At 40.9% G+C, this 18,641-nt stretch overlaps 1 protein-coding gene across 1 annotated transcript in view; it reads right to left on the reverse strand.

Moving 5' to 3' along the window:
• Positions 1 to 9,036: 9,036 nt before the first annotated feature.
• Positions 9,037 to 18,641, reverse strand: part of EDAR (ectodysplasin A receptor) — a 32,336-nt gene continuing 22,731 nt past the window's right edge. Inside the window, exons 10-11 of the mRNA XM_021680273.1 lie at positions 18,307 to 18,367; positions 9,037 to 9,359 (exon numbers count right to left, since the gene is read on the reverse strand). Of these exons, the coding sequence (XP_021535948.1) occupies positions 9,037 to 9,359; positions 18,307 to 18,367 (384 nt within the window). The remainder of the gene's footprint in view (positions 9,360 to 18,306; positions 18,368 to 18,641) is intronic.

The following is an 18,641-nucleotide window of genomic DNA, read 5'->3' on the forward strand; positions in this document are numbered from 1 at the left end:
GGTCATGATCCCAGGGTTCTGCAATCGAGCCCCACATCAGACTCCCTCCTCAGCGGGAAGCCTGCTTCTCCCTCTCCCACTCCCCCTGCTTGTGTTCCCTCTCTCGCTGTCTCTCTCTCTGTCAAATAAATAAATAAAATCTTAAAAAAAAAACAAAACTGCACAACAAGTAAAATTCAGGACCAGATAGCATCAGTGGTAAATTCTAGAATGCATTCAAAAAAGAATTAATACCACTCATTTTCAAACTCTTCAAAAAAAATGCAAGAGGGGGAAACTCTTCCAAACACATTTTATGAGGCCAGCATTAGGCCAACCCTAATACCAAGACCAGACAAGGATACTACAAACAAAATTATAGGTCAATATCCCTAATGAGCATAGATGAAAAAATCTTCAACAAAATATTAGCAAACTGAATTTTAACAATACAGTAAAAGGATCTTACACCATGATCAAGTGGGATTTATTCCAGGGATATAAGGATGGTTCAACATCAGCATATCAGTCAATGTAATATACCACATTGACACAATTAAGGATAAAAATCATATGATCATCTCAACAGATATAGAAAAACCAGTTGACAAAATTCAGCATCCATTTATGATAGCAAGTGGGTATAGGCAGGAACATACCTCAACATAATAAAGGCCATAAATGACAGGCCACAGCTAACCTCATACTCAATAGTGAAAAGCTGAAAGTTTTTCCTCTAAAATCAGAAACAAGACAAAGATGTCCATTCTTACTACTTTTATTCAGCATAGTATTGGAAGTCCTAGCCAGAGAAATTTGATAAAAAATAAATAAAGGGCATCCAAACTGGAAAAGAAACAAAACTGTCACTATTTGCAGATGACATGATACTGTATATAGAAAACCCTTAAGACTCCATTAAAAAACTGTTAGAACTAATAAATTCAGTGAAGTTGTAGGATACAAAAATCAATACACAAAAATCTATTGCATTCCTTTACACTAATAATGAAGTAGCAGAAAGAGAAATTAAGAAAATAATCTCTTTTACAATTATACCAAAAAGAATAAAATACCTAGGAATAAACTTTTTTAAAGTTTTTATTTAAATTCCTGTTAGTTAACATATAGTGTAACATTAGTTTCAGGTATACAATATAGTGATTCAACACTTCCATACAACACCCGGTGTTCATCACAAGTGCACTCCTTAATTCTCATCTATTTAACCCATCTCCCTACCCCCCTCCCCTATGGTAACCATCAGTTTGTTCTCTATAGTCAAGAGTCTGTTTCTTGGTTTGCTTCTCTCTCTCTTCTTTTCCCCATTTGCTCTTTTTTTTCTTAAATTCCTCATATGAGTGAAATCATATGGTATTTGTCTTTCTCTGACTGACTGATTTTGCTTAGCATAATACTCTCTAGTTCCATCCACATAATTGCAAATGGCAAGGTTTCATTTTTTTGATGGTTGAGTAGTATTCCATTGTATATATATACCACATCTTCCTTACCTATTCATCAGTTGATGGACATTTGGATTCTTTCCATTATTTGGCTATTGTAGATAAGGCTGCTATAAACATCAAGGTGCATGTATCCCTTCAAATTAGTATTTGTATTTTTTGGATAAATACCTAGTAGTGCAATTGCTGGGTTGTAGGGTAGCTCTATTTTTAACTTTTTGAGGAACCTCCATACTGTTTTCCAGAGTGGCTGTACCAGTTTGCATTCCACCAACAGTGTAAGAGGGTACCCTTTCTCCATATCCTTGCCAACACCTGTTGTTTCTTGTGTTGTTGATTTTAGCCATTCTGATAGGTGTGAGGTATCTCATCATGGTTTTGATTGGTATTTCCCTGATGATGAATAATGTTGAGCATCTTTTCATGTGTCTGTTAGCCATCTGTGTATCTTCTTTGGGAAAATGTCTATTCATGTCTTCTGCCCATTTTTAATTGGATTACATTTTTCTGGGTGTTGAGTTTGATAAGTTCTTTATAGATTTTGGATACTAGCCCTTTATCTGATAGGTCATTTGCAAATATATTCTTCCATTCTGAAGGTTGCCTTTTAGTTTTGTTGATTGTTTCCTTCACTGTGCAGAAGCTTTTTATTTTGATATAGTCCCAATAGTTTATGTTTACTTTTGTTTCCCTTGCCTCAGGAGACATATCTAGAAAGAAGTTGCTACAGCCAATGTCAAATAAGTTACTGCCTGTGTTCTCTAGAATTTTAATGGCTTCCTGTCTCACATTTAGGTCTTTCATCCATTTTGATTTTATTTCTGTGTATAGTGTAAGAAAGTGGTCCAGTTTCATTCTTCCGCATGTTGCTGTCCAGTTTTCCCAACACCGTTTGTTGAAGAGACTATCTTTTTCCCATTGGAAATTCTTTCCTGCTTTGTTGAAGATCAATTGACCATATAGTTGTGGGTTCATTTCTGGGTTTTCTGTTCTGTTCTATTGATACATGTCTATTTTTGTGCCAGTACCATACTGTTTTGGTTACTATAGCTTTGTAATATAACTTGAAGTCCAGAATTGTGATGCTTCAGCCTTTCTTCCTTCCTTCCTTCCTTCCTTCCTTCCTTCCTTTCTTTCTTTCTTTCTTTCTTTTTTTTTAGATTTATTTCTTTATTTTAGGGAGAGGGAGAGAGAAAGGGGAGGGGAGGGGAAGAAGGAGATGGAGAGAGAATCCCAAGCAGATTCTGTGCTGAGCAAGTAGCCCAACATGGGGCTTGATCTAACAATCCCAAGATCATGACCCAAGCCAAAACTGAGAGTCAGACACTCAACTGACTATGTCACCCAGGTGCCTCCCAGTTTTGCTTTGCTTTTTCAAGATTGCTTTGGCTGTTTGGGGTCTTTTGTGGTTCCATACAAATTTTAGGATTGTTTGTTCTAGTTCTGTGAAGAATGCTGGTGGTATTTTGATAGAGATTGCATTAAATATGTAGATTGCTTTGGGTAGTATAGATATTTTAACAATATTTATTCTTCCAAAGCATGAGCATAGAATTTTTTTTTTTTGTCATCTTCAGTTTCTTTCATAAGCATTCTATAGTTTTCAGAGTACAGATCTTTTACCTCTTTTGTTATTCCTAGGTATCTTATGGTTTTTGATGCAATTGTAAAGGGGATTGATTCCTTGATTTCTCTTTCTGTTGCTTCATTATTGGTGTATAGAAATGCAACAGACTTCTGTATGTTGATCTTGTATCCAGCAACTTTTTAAGAGATTGTTATTTATTTAAGTAATCTCTACACCCAGTGTGGGGCTCAAACTCATGACCCTGAGATCAAGAGTCTAACTGAGCCAGCCAGGCGCCCCTGTATCCTGGGCCTTTACTGATTTTGTGTATCAGTTCTAGCAGCTTTTTGGTGGAGTCCTTCATGTTTTCTATATGGAGTATCATGTCATCTGCAAATAGTGAAAGTTTGACTTCTTCCTTGCAGATTTGGATGCATTTCATTTCTTTTTGTAGTCCAATTGCTGTGGCTAGGACTTCCAGTACTATGTAAAATAACAGTGGTGAGAGTGGACGTCCCTGTCTTGTTCCTGACTGTAGTGGAAAAGCTCTTAGTTTTTCCCCATTAGGATGATATTAGCTGTGGGTTTTTCATATAGTTAATATAGGTTGAATACCCAGGAATAAATTTAACAAAGGAAGTGAAAGACTTGCATATTGAAAAATACAAGACATTAATGAAAGAGATTGAAGAAGACACAAATAAATGTAAAGATATTCTCAGAGATTAGAAGAATTAATATTATTAATTAATATTATTAAAATGTCTATACTACCTTAAGCAATCTACAGATTCAATGCAATCCCTATCAGTATTACAATGGTATTTTTCAGAGAAATAGAACAAAAAGTCTAAACTTTGTATGAAACCACAAAAGACCTTGAATAGCCAAACCATTGTACAAGTGTACTGTATGATCTCATTTTTTATGTGTAATCTAAAAAAACCCCAACCCAACTCCAAGAGTTGAGGGTGGGAGTGGGGGTGGGAGGAATGGGTGAATCAACTGTTTTTGTCTCTTTGTTTTTTTAGTTTAAATAAATTGAAGGGAAATTAAAAAAAAAATCCAACTTCTGAATTAGAAGAGGCCCCTTCCACCCCTCTTCCTGTCACATGCTATTAATCAAGGTGGAGGGGCTCCAGGGCCTGGAGACATAGTCCTCCTCCAGGTGTGGGGTCACTGGTGCTTGCTCTTGGGGGTCCCTTCACATCACCACCACAGATAGCAGAAATCTGTGTGCCAGTATCTTCTCTGGTTACACTGACTGCTTCTTCTCTCCTGCACTGACATTTTCCCTTGTACTAATCATTTTGTAATCATGATCATCTTTCGTACGTGAATTCCATTTGGAAAGTTCTTTGCAGTGAGTTTACTAGTTTCTGTGCCCTTCAAGATTAAATAACAATGTAATGATAGCTAACACTTACTGAACATTTTCATGTGCCAGATGGAGTACTTTATTATGTGATTCCCACAATTCTAAAAACAGCATAATACTGTAAATCCCTATTTACAGATGAGAAAACTGAAGCATAGAGAAAGGACTCAAAACTGCCTTTAAAAGAGTCCCACACAGGTGATTATGAGCGAATAGGAACATTTTACCCTCAGTGAAGTTGTTACCCTGTATGAGTGATGCTGATAAGCATTAAGAAAACAAGGAAGAACAGAACATGAATAATCTGTTTCATTGGAGTTACTATGTAACTTTTAGTTTGAGTAACAAGCCAGGCTCAGGTTATTCTCAGAAAAATGGTTTTAAGCCTTCTCTCAATTTTCACCCTCTGGTTATATCTCTACAAGTTTTTAAAAAATGAAATACCTACAAAACTTGAACTTCTCATGAGGTCTCTTTGCAGCAGAATGTGTAGCTGACCCTCAAAAATGTTTTTTTAATGCAAACAGTGTTTGTGCTGTTTCCAGATTTTCCTGGTCCATAAAGCATTCCAACACATAGGAAGGAGTACCAGGATTTTAGCTTTTTACTAAAAATGCAAGATGTCTGTGAAGGGCCCCAAATGAATTGAGTGGAGCAGCAAATGTTCCACACAAAGCCAACAACTCACTTAAGCTTCTAAAAGTCATCTTGTTGCCAAAGTGAACAATTCACTAGCAATATTTGGGGAAGAAAAGTGTAAGCAGAGCCCTGAATAAAGAGATACCCTCTAATCCTAACTGGGTTCTCATGAGACTCTGCCACATCCCCCTGGACCATTGAGACTGGAGGTGGAGGAGAGCAAAACTCGTGTGTCCCAGTCAGGGTTGGGGGGCAGGTGGTCCACTGAAGTCCTGGCTGGTGAGCACCTGCAGCCCAGCTGTCCATCCTTTCTTCATAGTTCCCAGCAGGAAGGCAGTCACTGCTTAGTTTACATGTATTCACACCACCAAACAGCCCCCTCTGAAAGTATGCTTTGACAGAACACTTCCTCTGAGGATGTTACATTGTCATAGTGCACGGTCACTTACATACTTATTGTGGTGGGCAGACCAATGGCTCCTCAAAAACATTTACCCTCTAACCTTTACAATTTGTGACTATGTGACCTTACATGGCAAAAGGACTTTGCGGAGGTGATTAAGGATCTTGAGATGGAGAGATGATTCTGGATTACCTGGGTGGGCCCCATGTGATCACAAGGGAAAAGAGAGGGAAGCAGGAGGGTGTCAGGGAAGGACATGGACAAGGGAAGCAGAGGTTGGAGACACAGGATTGCTGGCCTGGAAGATGGAAGGGATCCATGAGCCAAGGAATACGGACAGATGCTAGAAGTTAGAACAGGCAAGAAAACAGATTTTCTTCTATAATCTCCATAAGGAACACAACTCCGTTCAAACTTTGACTTTAGGCCTTCTGACCTCCAGAACTGTAAGACCATAAATTCTGTTGCTTTAAACCACTAGGTTTGTGGTGATTTGTTACTGCAGCCATAGGAAACAAACATACCTGTGGACATTTGCATTGTCTGCCCTAATATTTTACCTTTTGTGATTTGACTTTGTTCTTCATAGAGTTAGGGTGGGGTCTATTTTCCTACCTTTGATTCTGGGTTGGCCATATGATTTGCTTTGGCCAAAAGAATGAGCTAGAAGTGATGATGTGCCAGTTCTGGGTGTAGGCCTGACGAAACTTTGTGTGTCTGCTCATTATTGCTCCTCTGTCATTGCCATGTTGGAGGCATGCCTAGCCTAGATGATGGTCTGAGGCCAAGGATGGGGGACAATGGAACAGAGCAACCCCAGTGAGAGTATCCTAACAGACAGAGGCCCCAGATGAGCCATATCCAACTGAGCCCAACTCAGGTCAGCTGAGATCCTTACTGACCTCTGAACTGTAATAATATATTTATTGTTGCTTTAAGCCACTGAATTTTGGGTATTTTGGGATTACACAGCAGTAGCTAAGTGATATAGTGACGGCAACTTGGAAAGCAAGGCTCCAGGTGTTTTTTAATACAATCTCAGTGTAATGTTTGCTTCTGTCAAGCACATGGCCCAGGCCATAAAAATGTAGGCAATTCATTTAGGCTGGTCACAATCTTGCAGTCTCACGGCAGTCTACATGGGCACAGAGTAATCAGAGGCTTCTCCACTCACCCACCTCCTCCCTCCCTCCACCCCCAGAAAGAACTCACATTGGAGCAGTCTGTAGATCTTTTTATTAGTTTATTGAAATTGTAAAATATAATAAGTTATATATACAAAATTAGACAAAACTATTGACATTTAAGACTTCACTGGCTAGGGCCCATAGCTCTTAGCTTCGGGTGCTCCCTAAATGTTTTTAAGTATAGCAAACTCCGTACAAAATGGCAGGGTAGAAATCCCAGAGGGTCAGTGATAATCATTATGGTCTCATTGATCTGAATTCCATAATGTAGGCTAAAGTCCATCAAAATAAACTGTTCTTGGATTTGTTTCCAAATAAGTAAATGACAAAAGAATGTTTAGCTCCATAAGGACTAGCTCCCTAAAAGTTCAGAGTTGAGGGTCACTGAAACATGGTTGTGATGCTGGCTGGACCTCCGACCCCATGAAGTGAGGCAAAGCTCCGGGCCTGGGAACAGCCACCCCTGCTCCTTCATTGAAAATGTTGTTCTTGAGAAACTGCAGGCTGTCTCCCTGGAATGGCATGCTCATCAGATGTGACATTTGCAGCCAATTCAGGGAGAGACTCTCATCATCATTATCACAAAACAGGAGAAAGGGGCACCATAGGATTTCAAAGAGGAATTAAAAGGAGAATTAAATTTTGCCATGGAGTATTTAGCTTGCAGGATATACCAAATAGGTTCTGAAAAACAGCAGCAAACAGACACAGCAAATGATGATATTAAATATTCAGGACCTAATTATGATCCTATCACAGTATGTTCTACATTCATTGGTGGGAAAATGCTTGTTGGCTCTAAACATATGACTGATTTCCTCCCCCCAAAGCATTTGCTCTGTCATGTGACTTGTAATTTTAAAAACATAGCTTTGTAAGTCAGAGACTGGTTTTAATTTAGTAATAACCCATAGTCAGATCTGTCATTAGGAAGCTCAGCAGTGAACTCTAAATTAACCCCCTGGTATGATCACTACCCTGGCTCCCACGCTCTTGGCAACTGCAGGTGTAGTAAGAGGATTTGCCAAGAACAATGCCAGTGTATTACTTTATCTCTAAACGTGTGTCAAACAACTACAGTTACTCTGAGTTTTTCTGCTTAAAAGCATGTCTCATTTAACTTGATGACTCACAGTGTTCATCTGGATGTGTACCTCAAAGGCCTGGCATTTCCTGCAGCCCTACTTTCCTATTGCCCACCTGAACTGTGCTTACCCTGATTACAGAGCCACAGGCTAACCTCTCCTTTGCAGAAGAGAAACTAAAGCCTGGGAGGGAGAAGAAAATGGCCCACGTTGGCACAACTAGAACCAGGTCCCTGGATTCTAAGCCCAGGCCCTCCCTGTGCTGTGAAACCCTACGTTCCTTTACTGGTTCAGAAGCTCCCATGCCACAAGGCTCATCCACAAGTCTCGGATGCTCAAAATCTACAGTTATGCATGGCTGAACTCTTAGGAAGTCACCATTTCTCTTTATACATAGAGCGGACCACTCATTTCTGTTTGAAGCAAAAACAGGCTGACCCATCATTTAAATGGATTGTGTTCTTGAGCATTGCTGCCTACAAAAGGGTCAAACCTGACTAAGGATGAGAGTGGAAAGCAATTCATGTGTAATACAAAACCACCAGGTGGCAGGCCTGGAATTCATGCAGTAGGTGAAACCGGCCACTGACTAGACACAGGTCTACTTAACTGGACAAACACACACCTTCTATGTCAGGACAGAAGGCAGGCCACAGAGTTAACTCTTCCATTAGTGACTGAAAGGGCTGTAGGAGTACAGATGGCTTCAAGAACAGGCAAAGGTATCCCAATGAAGCCACCCAGGATATCCATAGACAAGTACTGGCCCTGACACTACATGGAGTGGGACGTCTGCCTTTTGTAGCCATGTCACCAGGCTTTCAAGTTGCTTTCTTCATGGGGCTGCCCTCCTTCATCACCCATGGGGAGCCATCTCCCCCCTCAGAACTTCTATTACGTTGTCTTACCATCCCCTCACCCAGACTCTTTGATGTCCTCTAGCAAGGTGGTTTGTAAACACATCTTCTCTCTCTCCCTAGGTTGTAAACTCCTTAAAGACAGGGACCAGATTCTTCACCTCTGTCATCCTCACCTTGTTTGGTTCATCTGAGCACCCAACAACATCCCTTGAATGAGTTCATGAATAAATATTCATCCTGCCTGATGAGGTACAGGTGGGGAGCTGGGAGTATCCCAGCTTTAATCTTTTATCTTTGATTAGATTGGAAGTCAGGCCTCATTTCCTCTTGTTCCTGGGAACAACCTAAGGCAAAGCCTGGTGACAGGAGAAAAAGCCTCGATTCTTGGCAGTCTGTTGGCAGCACTCACAGCTCCAGAGCCCTCGTTAGATCCTTGGTGCCTCCCAGGGAGGACAGCCCACAGGCAGCCTCCTCAGGCTGTCATGGGTGGCTGGGAGGCAAGGGGCACAAGCCCGGCCCACTCCAGAATGTCTGCACACAAGGACTCCACGGCATCTAGCCGCTCGATCTGCACCAGTTTTGTGAGCAGCTCTGGGATGCTATAGCCTGCCGTGCTGATGCGGTCGAAGAGCTGCATGCCATCTGTCATGCCCCCAATCTCATCCCTCTTCAGTCCAAAGCTCTCGGCAAGGTGGCGCCATGTTTTCACAACGGCCTTCTCGGAGTTGTACGTGGAGCTGAGCATTCGGCTCGTCTTCTCGAGACAGTCAAATGGCAGCTCTGTGGGGCTGAGACCTGCAGAGACGAAGGGCCATGTCAGACACTGTGAATGGCAGGTAACAGAAGCTCAACACCATTAAAAATTATTTTTAAAACCTTTTTTTTAATTGTAAAATAAAACGCAGATGCAGAAAACCACACAAGATAAATGCGTAGCTTGAGGTGAACTACACCCAGGACTTTGCCAGCCACATGAGAAGCATAAGTACACTAACCCTAATAATAGCCCCTCTCCTCCTGGGAAAATAGCTGCCACACTGGCTGTTAGAGTAATCCCCTCAAGACCACTGTCAGCAGTCACTGAAATCTTGAGTATGGGCTACCCTTAGTTGGGCGACCCTGCTTCCCCTGGAGCCGGGCTGAGCAGGGAGTCAAAGGAACAGTATCACATCCCTTTATGGGGATAGCAATCACCTTTATGAAAGGTGCTTTCAAAGACAGCCTGAAGTTGGTGCTACTTGAGCCAAGTCACTGCCACCTGATGGTTCTCAGCCTTCCCTGTACATTAGACTCACCTGAGAGCATTTGAAAAAAAAAAAATTGATGCATTTTCACTTTTGGATGATGGAGTAAATATGATTTTCCCTATTCTTCCTGGTAAGTACAGCTAAAAACCCTGGATGCTATGTACAAAGCAAACATAAGGAGACCTGTGGAGAGAAAAGACAGACTGGTAGGGATCTTGGGAGTTGAGCAATGATACGGTGCTGAGTTCCTTGGTTTCCTCCTGCCTCATTATCCCAGACATGGAGCTGAAGAGTCCAGCAACCCAGAAACACCAATAACAAACAAAAATAGCCCCAACAGAGACCTGCTCTCTCTAGCTAAAGCACTAGGAAAAGAGAAGCTCAGCAAGAAGAAAACATTTAGACAACTGCTTTGTTACAGCCAAACACCACAGAGAAAACTCTGGCCCTGTCCCCACTAAGGCCAGCAAAGGCTGAATGGGAGCTTGATGTCCACCCTCAGTAGGCTGTAACACTGCACCAGTTGTCAGGGAAGGTCAAATTGAGAGCCTGTCCACTCCAGTGGTATCAGTGGAGAATACATAGAGAAACAGATTCCCACCCCACCCCCCTGCCAGCAACAAAAAGAAGCCCCTACTTGGGTGTCGATGAAGGGTGAATGGGAAACTAGACATCTATCTCCACAGAGGTATCAGAGGAAACCAGCTACAACAGAAGGTTTAAATAAGATCCAGAGTCTCATAACATGACATAAACCTTCCAGTTTCAATAGAAACCCACTCAGCATACCAAGAACTAAGCAGATCTCAAATGTTCTTAATTTTATTTTTGAAAATATTTCCAAAAAGGGGAAAGAATGTGAGGCAAGTCAGCCAAATCCTCTGTTGATGGCTAGGAAGATCTCAAATGAATGAAAAAAGACAAGACCAAAGATAACAGATCTGATAAGTATTTTTATTTTTTTTATTCTTTATTTTTATTTCTTTTTTTTAAAGATTTTATTTATTTATTCATGAGAAACAGAGATGAGAGATAGAGAGGCAGAGGGAGAAGCAGGCTCCCAAGGAGCAGGGAGCCCATTGCAGGACTTGATCCCAGGACTCTGGGACCATGACCTGAGCCGAAGGCAGACACTTAACCATCTGAGCTACCCAGGTGCCCCTGATAAGTATTTTTTAAAAGCCATGATAAAAATGCTTCAACAAATAATTACACACATGCTTGAAACAAATGAAAAAATAGAAAGACTTCGCAAAAGATAGAAAATATAAAAAAGAACTAAGTGGCAATGTTAGAACTACAGAAAGACAATAATTGAGATAAAAAGCTGAATAGATATGCTCAATGCAGAATATAGAGGAAAGAATTAGTTAACTGGATAATAGAATTAAAATTACTTATCTGAACAACAGATATAAAATAAACTGAAAAACACAGAGTCCCAAGGACCTGTGAGGCTAAAACAAAAGATCTCACATTTGTGTCATGGAGGCCAGGAAAGGAGAGAGAGGGTATGGATGGAAAAGGAAATAATGGCTGAAAATTTCCCAAACTTGAAAGAGACATAAGCCTACAGATTTAAGAAGCTGAGAAAACTCCAAACAGGATACACCCAAAGAAATTCACATCAAAACACATCATAAATTCTTGAAAACTAAAGACAAGTCTTGAAAGCAGCAAGAAAAAATCAACACCTTACCTACCGCAGAAAAGCAATTAGAACAGCAGTGGATTTTTCATCAGAAACCTGGAGACCAAAGGGACATGGCACAATATTTTCAACTACAGAAAGGAAATAATTGTCAACACAGTGTCCCACACCCAGTGAAAATACCCTTCAGGAATGAAGGGGAAATCAAGGCATTCTCAGGATGAAGGAAAACTAAGAATTTGTCACTAACAGAACTATCTTAAAAGAATGACTAAAAGAAGTCTCTAAACAGAAAGGAAAGGATAAAGAAGGAATCTTGGAACATCAGAAAAGAGCATAGTAAGCAAAAATATTGGTAAACATCATAGCTTTCCTTCTCCTTTTAGGTTTTCTGAATTATGTTTGCTAGTTGAAGCAACTGATGTGGTTCTAAATATATGTAGAGGAAATATTTAAGACAACTATAAACAGAAAGGACATAAAGGGAAGTTTTTTATACTTCATTCAAACTAGTAAAAGGATGATCTCAGTGGACTATGATGAGCTCTATATATTTACTGAGAGAGAGGTTGAGAGATGAAGAAACTACTAAAATAGCTATGGAAAAAGCTATGTACTCAGAACACATAAAATACATCACTCAAAAAAAAACATCAAAATGGATTTCTAAAATATGTTCAAGTGACCCAAAGGAAAGCAGGAAAAAGAAAACAGAGAAAATGAAAAACAGAGACAAAAAAGAATAAACAAAAAATAAAATAGCAATCTTAAATGCTAACATATCAATAGCTACATTAAATGTAAATGATTTAAGTATCAATTAAAAAACAGAGCTTGACGGAATGGACTAAAAAAATGGCCCAATTATATGCTATCTACAAGAAGCTAATGTCCAATATAATGATATAGGCAGGTTGAAAGTACAAGAATGGAAAAAGATATACCATGTAAACACTAATAAAAGGAAAGCAGAAGTGGCTATTACATCAGACAGAGTAGACTTCAGAATAAAGGAAATTGCCAGAGACCGAGGAACATTATATAATGATAAAAGGGTCAATCCACTGTGAAGACATAGCAATCCTAAATCTATATGCATCAAACAACAGAGCTCTAAAATATGTGAAGCAAAAACTGAAGAACTGAAAGGAGAAATAGACAAAGTCACAATTACAGTTGGAGACTTCAACAACTTTCCCTCAGTAACTGATAGAACAATTGGTAGGAAATCAGCAAGAATATAGAACTCAATATCACCATCAACCAACAAAATCCAATCAACATTTATAGAATACTCCACTCAACAATAACAGAATACACATTCTCTTCAAATGTAGGCCTTAAATCTCAGCAAAAGAATGAGAAGAATTGAAACTGTATACAGAGTGTATTTGCCTACCACAATGGGATTAAACTATAAATCAAAAACAACGATAATAGGAAAATCTTCACACACTTGAAAACTAAACAACACACTTTTGGGGGGGGGGGCAGGGATTAAATTTGATTTATTACATTTATTTCTCCATGGAGTTAATGCATTTAAAGACATAGTTTACTTTTCAAATGGAGAGACATTGTTTTCAGAGACCTTTATTAGATTCCTGCCTGATCCCTTGACATTCCTTTAGAAGAAAATTGTATATGGGGGTGGAGGGAGAAAATATGTGTGGGTCCTCTTCTTTCTGGAAGGTTCCAGAACCAATGGCTGTTGGTGCTTCCCATGCAGGGAAGAGTGACCAGCAGTCACTTCCTGCTCTGTGTCCTGCCTCCTGCAATGAGGAAAGCCACTGGCACTGGGAATAACTCCATAGTGCTGGCCTTCACACTGCCAAATAATCCATGGGTCAAAGAAGAAATCTCAAAGGAAGTTTTAAAAATGAAGGAAAATAAAAATACAACATATCAAAGTTTGTAGGACACAGCTAAAGCAATACTGAGAGAGATATTTATATCACAAATACATACATTACAAAAGAAGGAAAATCTAAGCTCCCATCTCAAGCATCCAGGAAAAGATAGCAAAATAAAATCAAAATTACAGGAGGAAGGATAGAGTAAAGAGCAGTCATCAATAAAAGTGAAAAAGGAAAAACAATAGAGAGAAACATGAAAAGAGCTGGTTCTTTGAAAAGATCAATAAAATGGACAAATATAAGATTGATAAAGAAAAAATGAAGAAAGAAGACACAAAATACCAATATTAAGCAATGAAGAAGGGGATATCATTATAGACCCTGCAGACATTAAAAAAAAAGGGGGGGAGGCACCTGGGTGGCTCAGTCAGTTAAGCACCTACCTTCGGCTCAGGTCATGATCCCAGGGTCCTGGGATCGAGCCCCACGTCAGGCTCCCTGCTCAGTGGGGAGCCCGCTTCTCCCTCTTCCTCTCCCTCTGCCCCTGCTCATGTATTCTCTCTCTCTCGCTCGCTCACTCTCTCAAATAAAGTCTTTAAAAAAATTTAAAAAAAAAAAGGAATCTACAAGCAACTCTACACACATAAATTTGACAACTTAGATGAAATGGGACTAATCTTCAAAAAGCATGAATACAACTCACTCAATATGAAATAGACTTTTGAATAGCCTTACGTGATTAAAGAAATGTGATTTGTAATTTAAAAAGCCCTCCCAAAAGAAATCTCCAGGCTACACAGTTCCATTGGGGAACTCTACCAAACATACAAAGAAGAATTAACACCAATTCTACATAATCTCTTCTGGAAAATAGAAAAGGAGGAAATACTCCCCAATTTATTCTGTGAAGCCAGTATTAGCCTGATGCCAAAACCAGACCAAGACAGTACAAAAAAGAGAAACTACAAACCAATATCCCTCATTAATACAGATAAAAAAATCCTTAACAAAATATTAATAAATAGAATTCAACAGTATATAAAATGAATTATATACCATGACAAATGGACTTCATTCCAAGGTTGTGAGACTGGTTCAATATTCAAAAATCAATGTAATCTATCTACAAAACTAATGTAAATCACTTACAAAACCCCTAGAACCAACATTACACTTAATGGTGAAAAACATGCTTTCCCTTTAAGATCAGGAACAAGGCAAGGATGTCTGTTCTTACTACTCTTATTCAGTATAATGCTGGAAGTTATAGCCAGTGCAATAAGGCAAGAAAAGGCATACAGGGAAGGAAGAAATAAAAGTGTCCCCATCTGCAGATGTGATTATCCATGCAGAAAATTTCAAGGAATCTATAAGAAAACTCTTGAGACTTTGTGAGTTCAGCAAAGTCACAGGATACAAGATAAACATACAAAAATCAATTGTATTTCCATATACTAGCAATTAATATGTAGACACTGAAATTAAGATAAAATGTCACAATCATTCAAAAATAAATGAAGTTCTTAGATATAAATCTAGCAAAATATGTATAGGACTTATATTCTAAAACCTACATAATGCTGATGAGAAAAGTTGAAGAAAATCGAAATGAATGAAGAGACATACCATTTTCATGGATTAGAAAACTCAATATAGTAAAGATGTCAAATCTCCCCAAACTTTGGTACACAGGTTTGATGTAATTCCTATCAAAATCCCCAGCAAGATATCTTGTAGATATAGGGACAATTATTCTAAGATTTATATGGAAGGGCAAAGGAACTAACATTGGCTAGAACAATTTAGAACAAAAAGAAGAAATTGGGAGCAAACAGTCTTTCTGATTTCAGGACTTGTTGTATGCTATGTGGTACTGGCAGAAAAGCTGACACAAAGATCAGTGCAACAGAGCAGAGAACCCAAAAAACAGACCCATACAAATATGCCCAAGCTGAGTTTTGACAAAGGTGCAAAAGCAATTCAATGGACAAAAGATAGCTTTTCCCAACAAATGGTGCTGGGACTACTGGACATCTACAGGCAAAAAACCCCAAAAAAACAAAAAAACAAAAAAAAAACCCAAAACCACCACCAACAACAAAAACCCTCAACTGAAGTCTCACATCTTTTATAAAAATTAACTCCAACTGATCATGGACTCAAATGCAAAACAAAATGATAAAACTTCTTAGAAAACAGTCACAGGAGAAAATCTTTGTGTTCTAGGGCTAGGCAAAGAGATCTTAGCCTTGATACCAAAAACAAAATCTATAAAAGTAAAATGATAAATATGACTCATCAAAATTTCACCTCTCTGTGAAAGACCCTATTAAGAGAATGGGAAGACAACCTACACAGTGGAGAAAATATTTACAAACCACATACCCATCAAAGGACTAGTATTCAAAACTCAACAGCAAAACCCCCCACAATCCAGTTGGAAAATGGGCAAAAGACAGAGAAACATTTTACTGAAGAGGGCATACAGATGGCAATGAGCTCATGAAAAGAGGGCACATACTGCATGGAGCACTGGGTGTTATAGGCAAACAATGAACCATGGAACACTACATCAAAAAGTAATGATGTATGGTGATTAACATAACATAATAAAAAAAAGATGCTACATTAGGGAAATGCAAATTAAAACCACCATGAGATATGAAAACATAACTATCAGAGTGACTAAAATAAAAAACAGCAACACTAGCAAATGCTGGCGAGGAAGTAGAGAAACAAGACCACTCACACATTGCCGGCGGGGATGGACATGGTACAGGCACTTTGGGAAACAGTTTGGCAGGTTTTTTGTTTTTTTTTTTTTAAAGATTTATTTATTTCTTTTAGAGAGAGAGAGAGCACAAGTGGGAGAGGCAGAGGGAGAGGGAGAGAGAATCCCAAGCAGACTCTGTGCTGTGCCAAGCTCGGAGCCCAGTGCAGGGCTTGACCCCATGACCCTGAGATCACGACCTGAGCCAAAAACAAGAGTAGGACGCTCAACCAACTGGGCCACCCAGGTGCCCCGGCAGTTTTTTAAAACACTAAACATGCAACTACCATACAACCCAACAACTGTACTCCTGGGCATTTATCCCAGAAAAATTATGACTTATGTTCACATAAAACCTTTTCATGGCTCTTTATAGTGGTTTTATTCATAAATAGCCCCTGGAAACAACCAAGATGTTCTTAAATGGATGAACGCTCGGACGAGTTGTGATTCGTCCACAATGTGGGCAGGTACTCAGGGGTATGAGGAAAAATCTACAATACACACAACAACTTGCATGAATGTCTGGAGAATTATGTGGAGGAAAAGGGCCTTTGGCAAAAAGTTACACGGTACATGAGTCCACTTAATGTCCACGAAATGACAACTGTAGTAGAAATGAAGAATGATTAGTGGTTGCCAGAGACTAAGGAGAGGTGGGGGTGGGGAAGTGGGTGAGGCTATAAAAGGGTATACAGAGGGATCCTTGTGGTGAAGGAAATGGGCTCTGTCTTCAGGTATTAATGTCCTGATTGTGACTTTCAGATTGATTCAGCAAGATGGTCTCATTGGGGGACACTGAGTAAAGGGTCCACAGGAACTCTCTGTATAGTGTCCTACCACTGCATGTGAATCTGCAGTGATCTCAGAATTACAAGGCTGATTAAAAACAGACAAAAGAAATTGATGCCGGAGACTCACCCCAGCCAAATTACATCAGGATCTTGGGGGCCTTTGAGGGGGTGGCTGGGCAGAAGGGAGACAGTGGAAAACTCTGGGTGAGTATATACTATTCCCCCAGGGCTGAGCACTGCTGGTCTGAGGTTCTCCGCCTTGGAGATGGGACTGTCCCCAAGGGTTGATAAGCACACTAAGCACCCCAGGCTGTGAGAGGGTGACCAAGCACATGGGGCTCACACTCTTCACCCTCCCAGTCTCACTGGAGAAGCTCCTCTTTCCTCTGGGGTTCCTGAAATTAATTTGAAAACCACTGTCCCAGGAGTATGGGCTCTAAAAGCCAAGACATATTTTGGAACAGAGAAGAGCTTTCCAGGGTGATGGAATGCAAATCTCAGACCATCCTCCACGGGGCAGCCATGCCAGGCTTATCAGACATGGGGCATGTGTACTTATGGAGAGATGCTGCATTTCAACAAGCAGCCAAGTCGAGTTCTTGGCCCCTGGAAGTTATTTCTGGCCAAAGGAGCACTCAGCCAGCAAGCCTGCCCCGGGCTCGGTGTGCTGGGCTCCACCTCTGAGGAGAAATGAGAGGCCCCTGGGCTCCACAACTGCTGCCTGGGGCAGACCCAGAAGTCCAAGGAGGGACGCCAGTGAGACCAGGGCCGAGTGGCCCGATTAGCTGGGGAACATTCCCTAACCTTAGTGATGAGGGATTTTGTCCCCTGGGTGGATACAAAGGTAATTTAGAGCCTAGATTTGGAAGAAATGGGGACTGTGGATTCTGGTTTCAGGTTGAAATGCTTTTATTCCTAGTCCTGCTGCCCGTACCCAGAGGGTAGTTGTGAGACAGCCTGACTCTGCTTGCTCGGGAAGCATCTTTGAGGAGGGGGACCAGGACGCAAGGAAAGGGCAAGGCCACCTAAGGACCGGGTAAGTGACTGAAAACACCAGTGCGGAGACAGCATCTGGGGGACACTGGGCGACACTGGCTCCTTCCACTACTGTTCTCTACTGACTCCACGGTCCCCCAGGGAGGCCCTGCCCCGGGGCTGGCTGGGTGTCATCTCCTTGTCCTGTGAGGGAAAGGGCCTTGGGGAGTGCCAGGGAAAAGTCCTTAAATAGTTTGGCGCCAGATTCCACGTCTCTCCACACCTGAGGTGGGTTCGCCAGCCGCTGGGATGAGGAACATGACAAGCTGGGGTGGGCGGCCTTTCTCGGCCCCCACGGGGCCTCGGGACTCCTACCAGAGCCACCTCCTCCATGTTGACGGTTGGGGAAATCTGGGGTACGTGTCCCCAAACAGCGTGTCCATGCTTACCTTCAACGACTCCACACACGTTGGTGTACACATCCAATATCTTTTTCCTTCGGCTTTGAATCTGTGGGAAAAGTGAAGAGAATGTTAATTTTCAGAACAAGAGGAAGTGGTAGCCCACAAAAACGCCAGTTCTCCATCCCAGCGTCAGCAGCTACTCTCCCCTGACTGGCGCCCTCACGTGACCATCTCATCAGGAAATTCGACCACTTCAGTGTGCACAGAGGTGGGGCTACTCTTCTTCGGCTCCATTGGACATTCAGGCTCACAAGACTGGCATCAGTCTGTGTGGGAGGGTGAGTGGCAGGGACCCCAGCCGGCCAGAGGGCACCTGAGAT

The sequence above is a fragment of the Neomonachus schauinslandi genome, chromosome 10 (assembly GCF_002201575.2).
Source record: "Neomonachus schauinslandi chromosome 10, ASM220157v2, whole genome shotgun sequence".
NCBI classification, from domain to species: domain Eukaryota; kingdom Metazoa; phylum Chordata; class Mammalia; order Carnivora; family Phocidae; genus Neomonachus; species Neomonachus schauinslandi.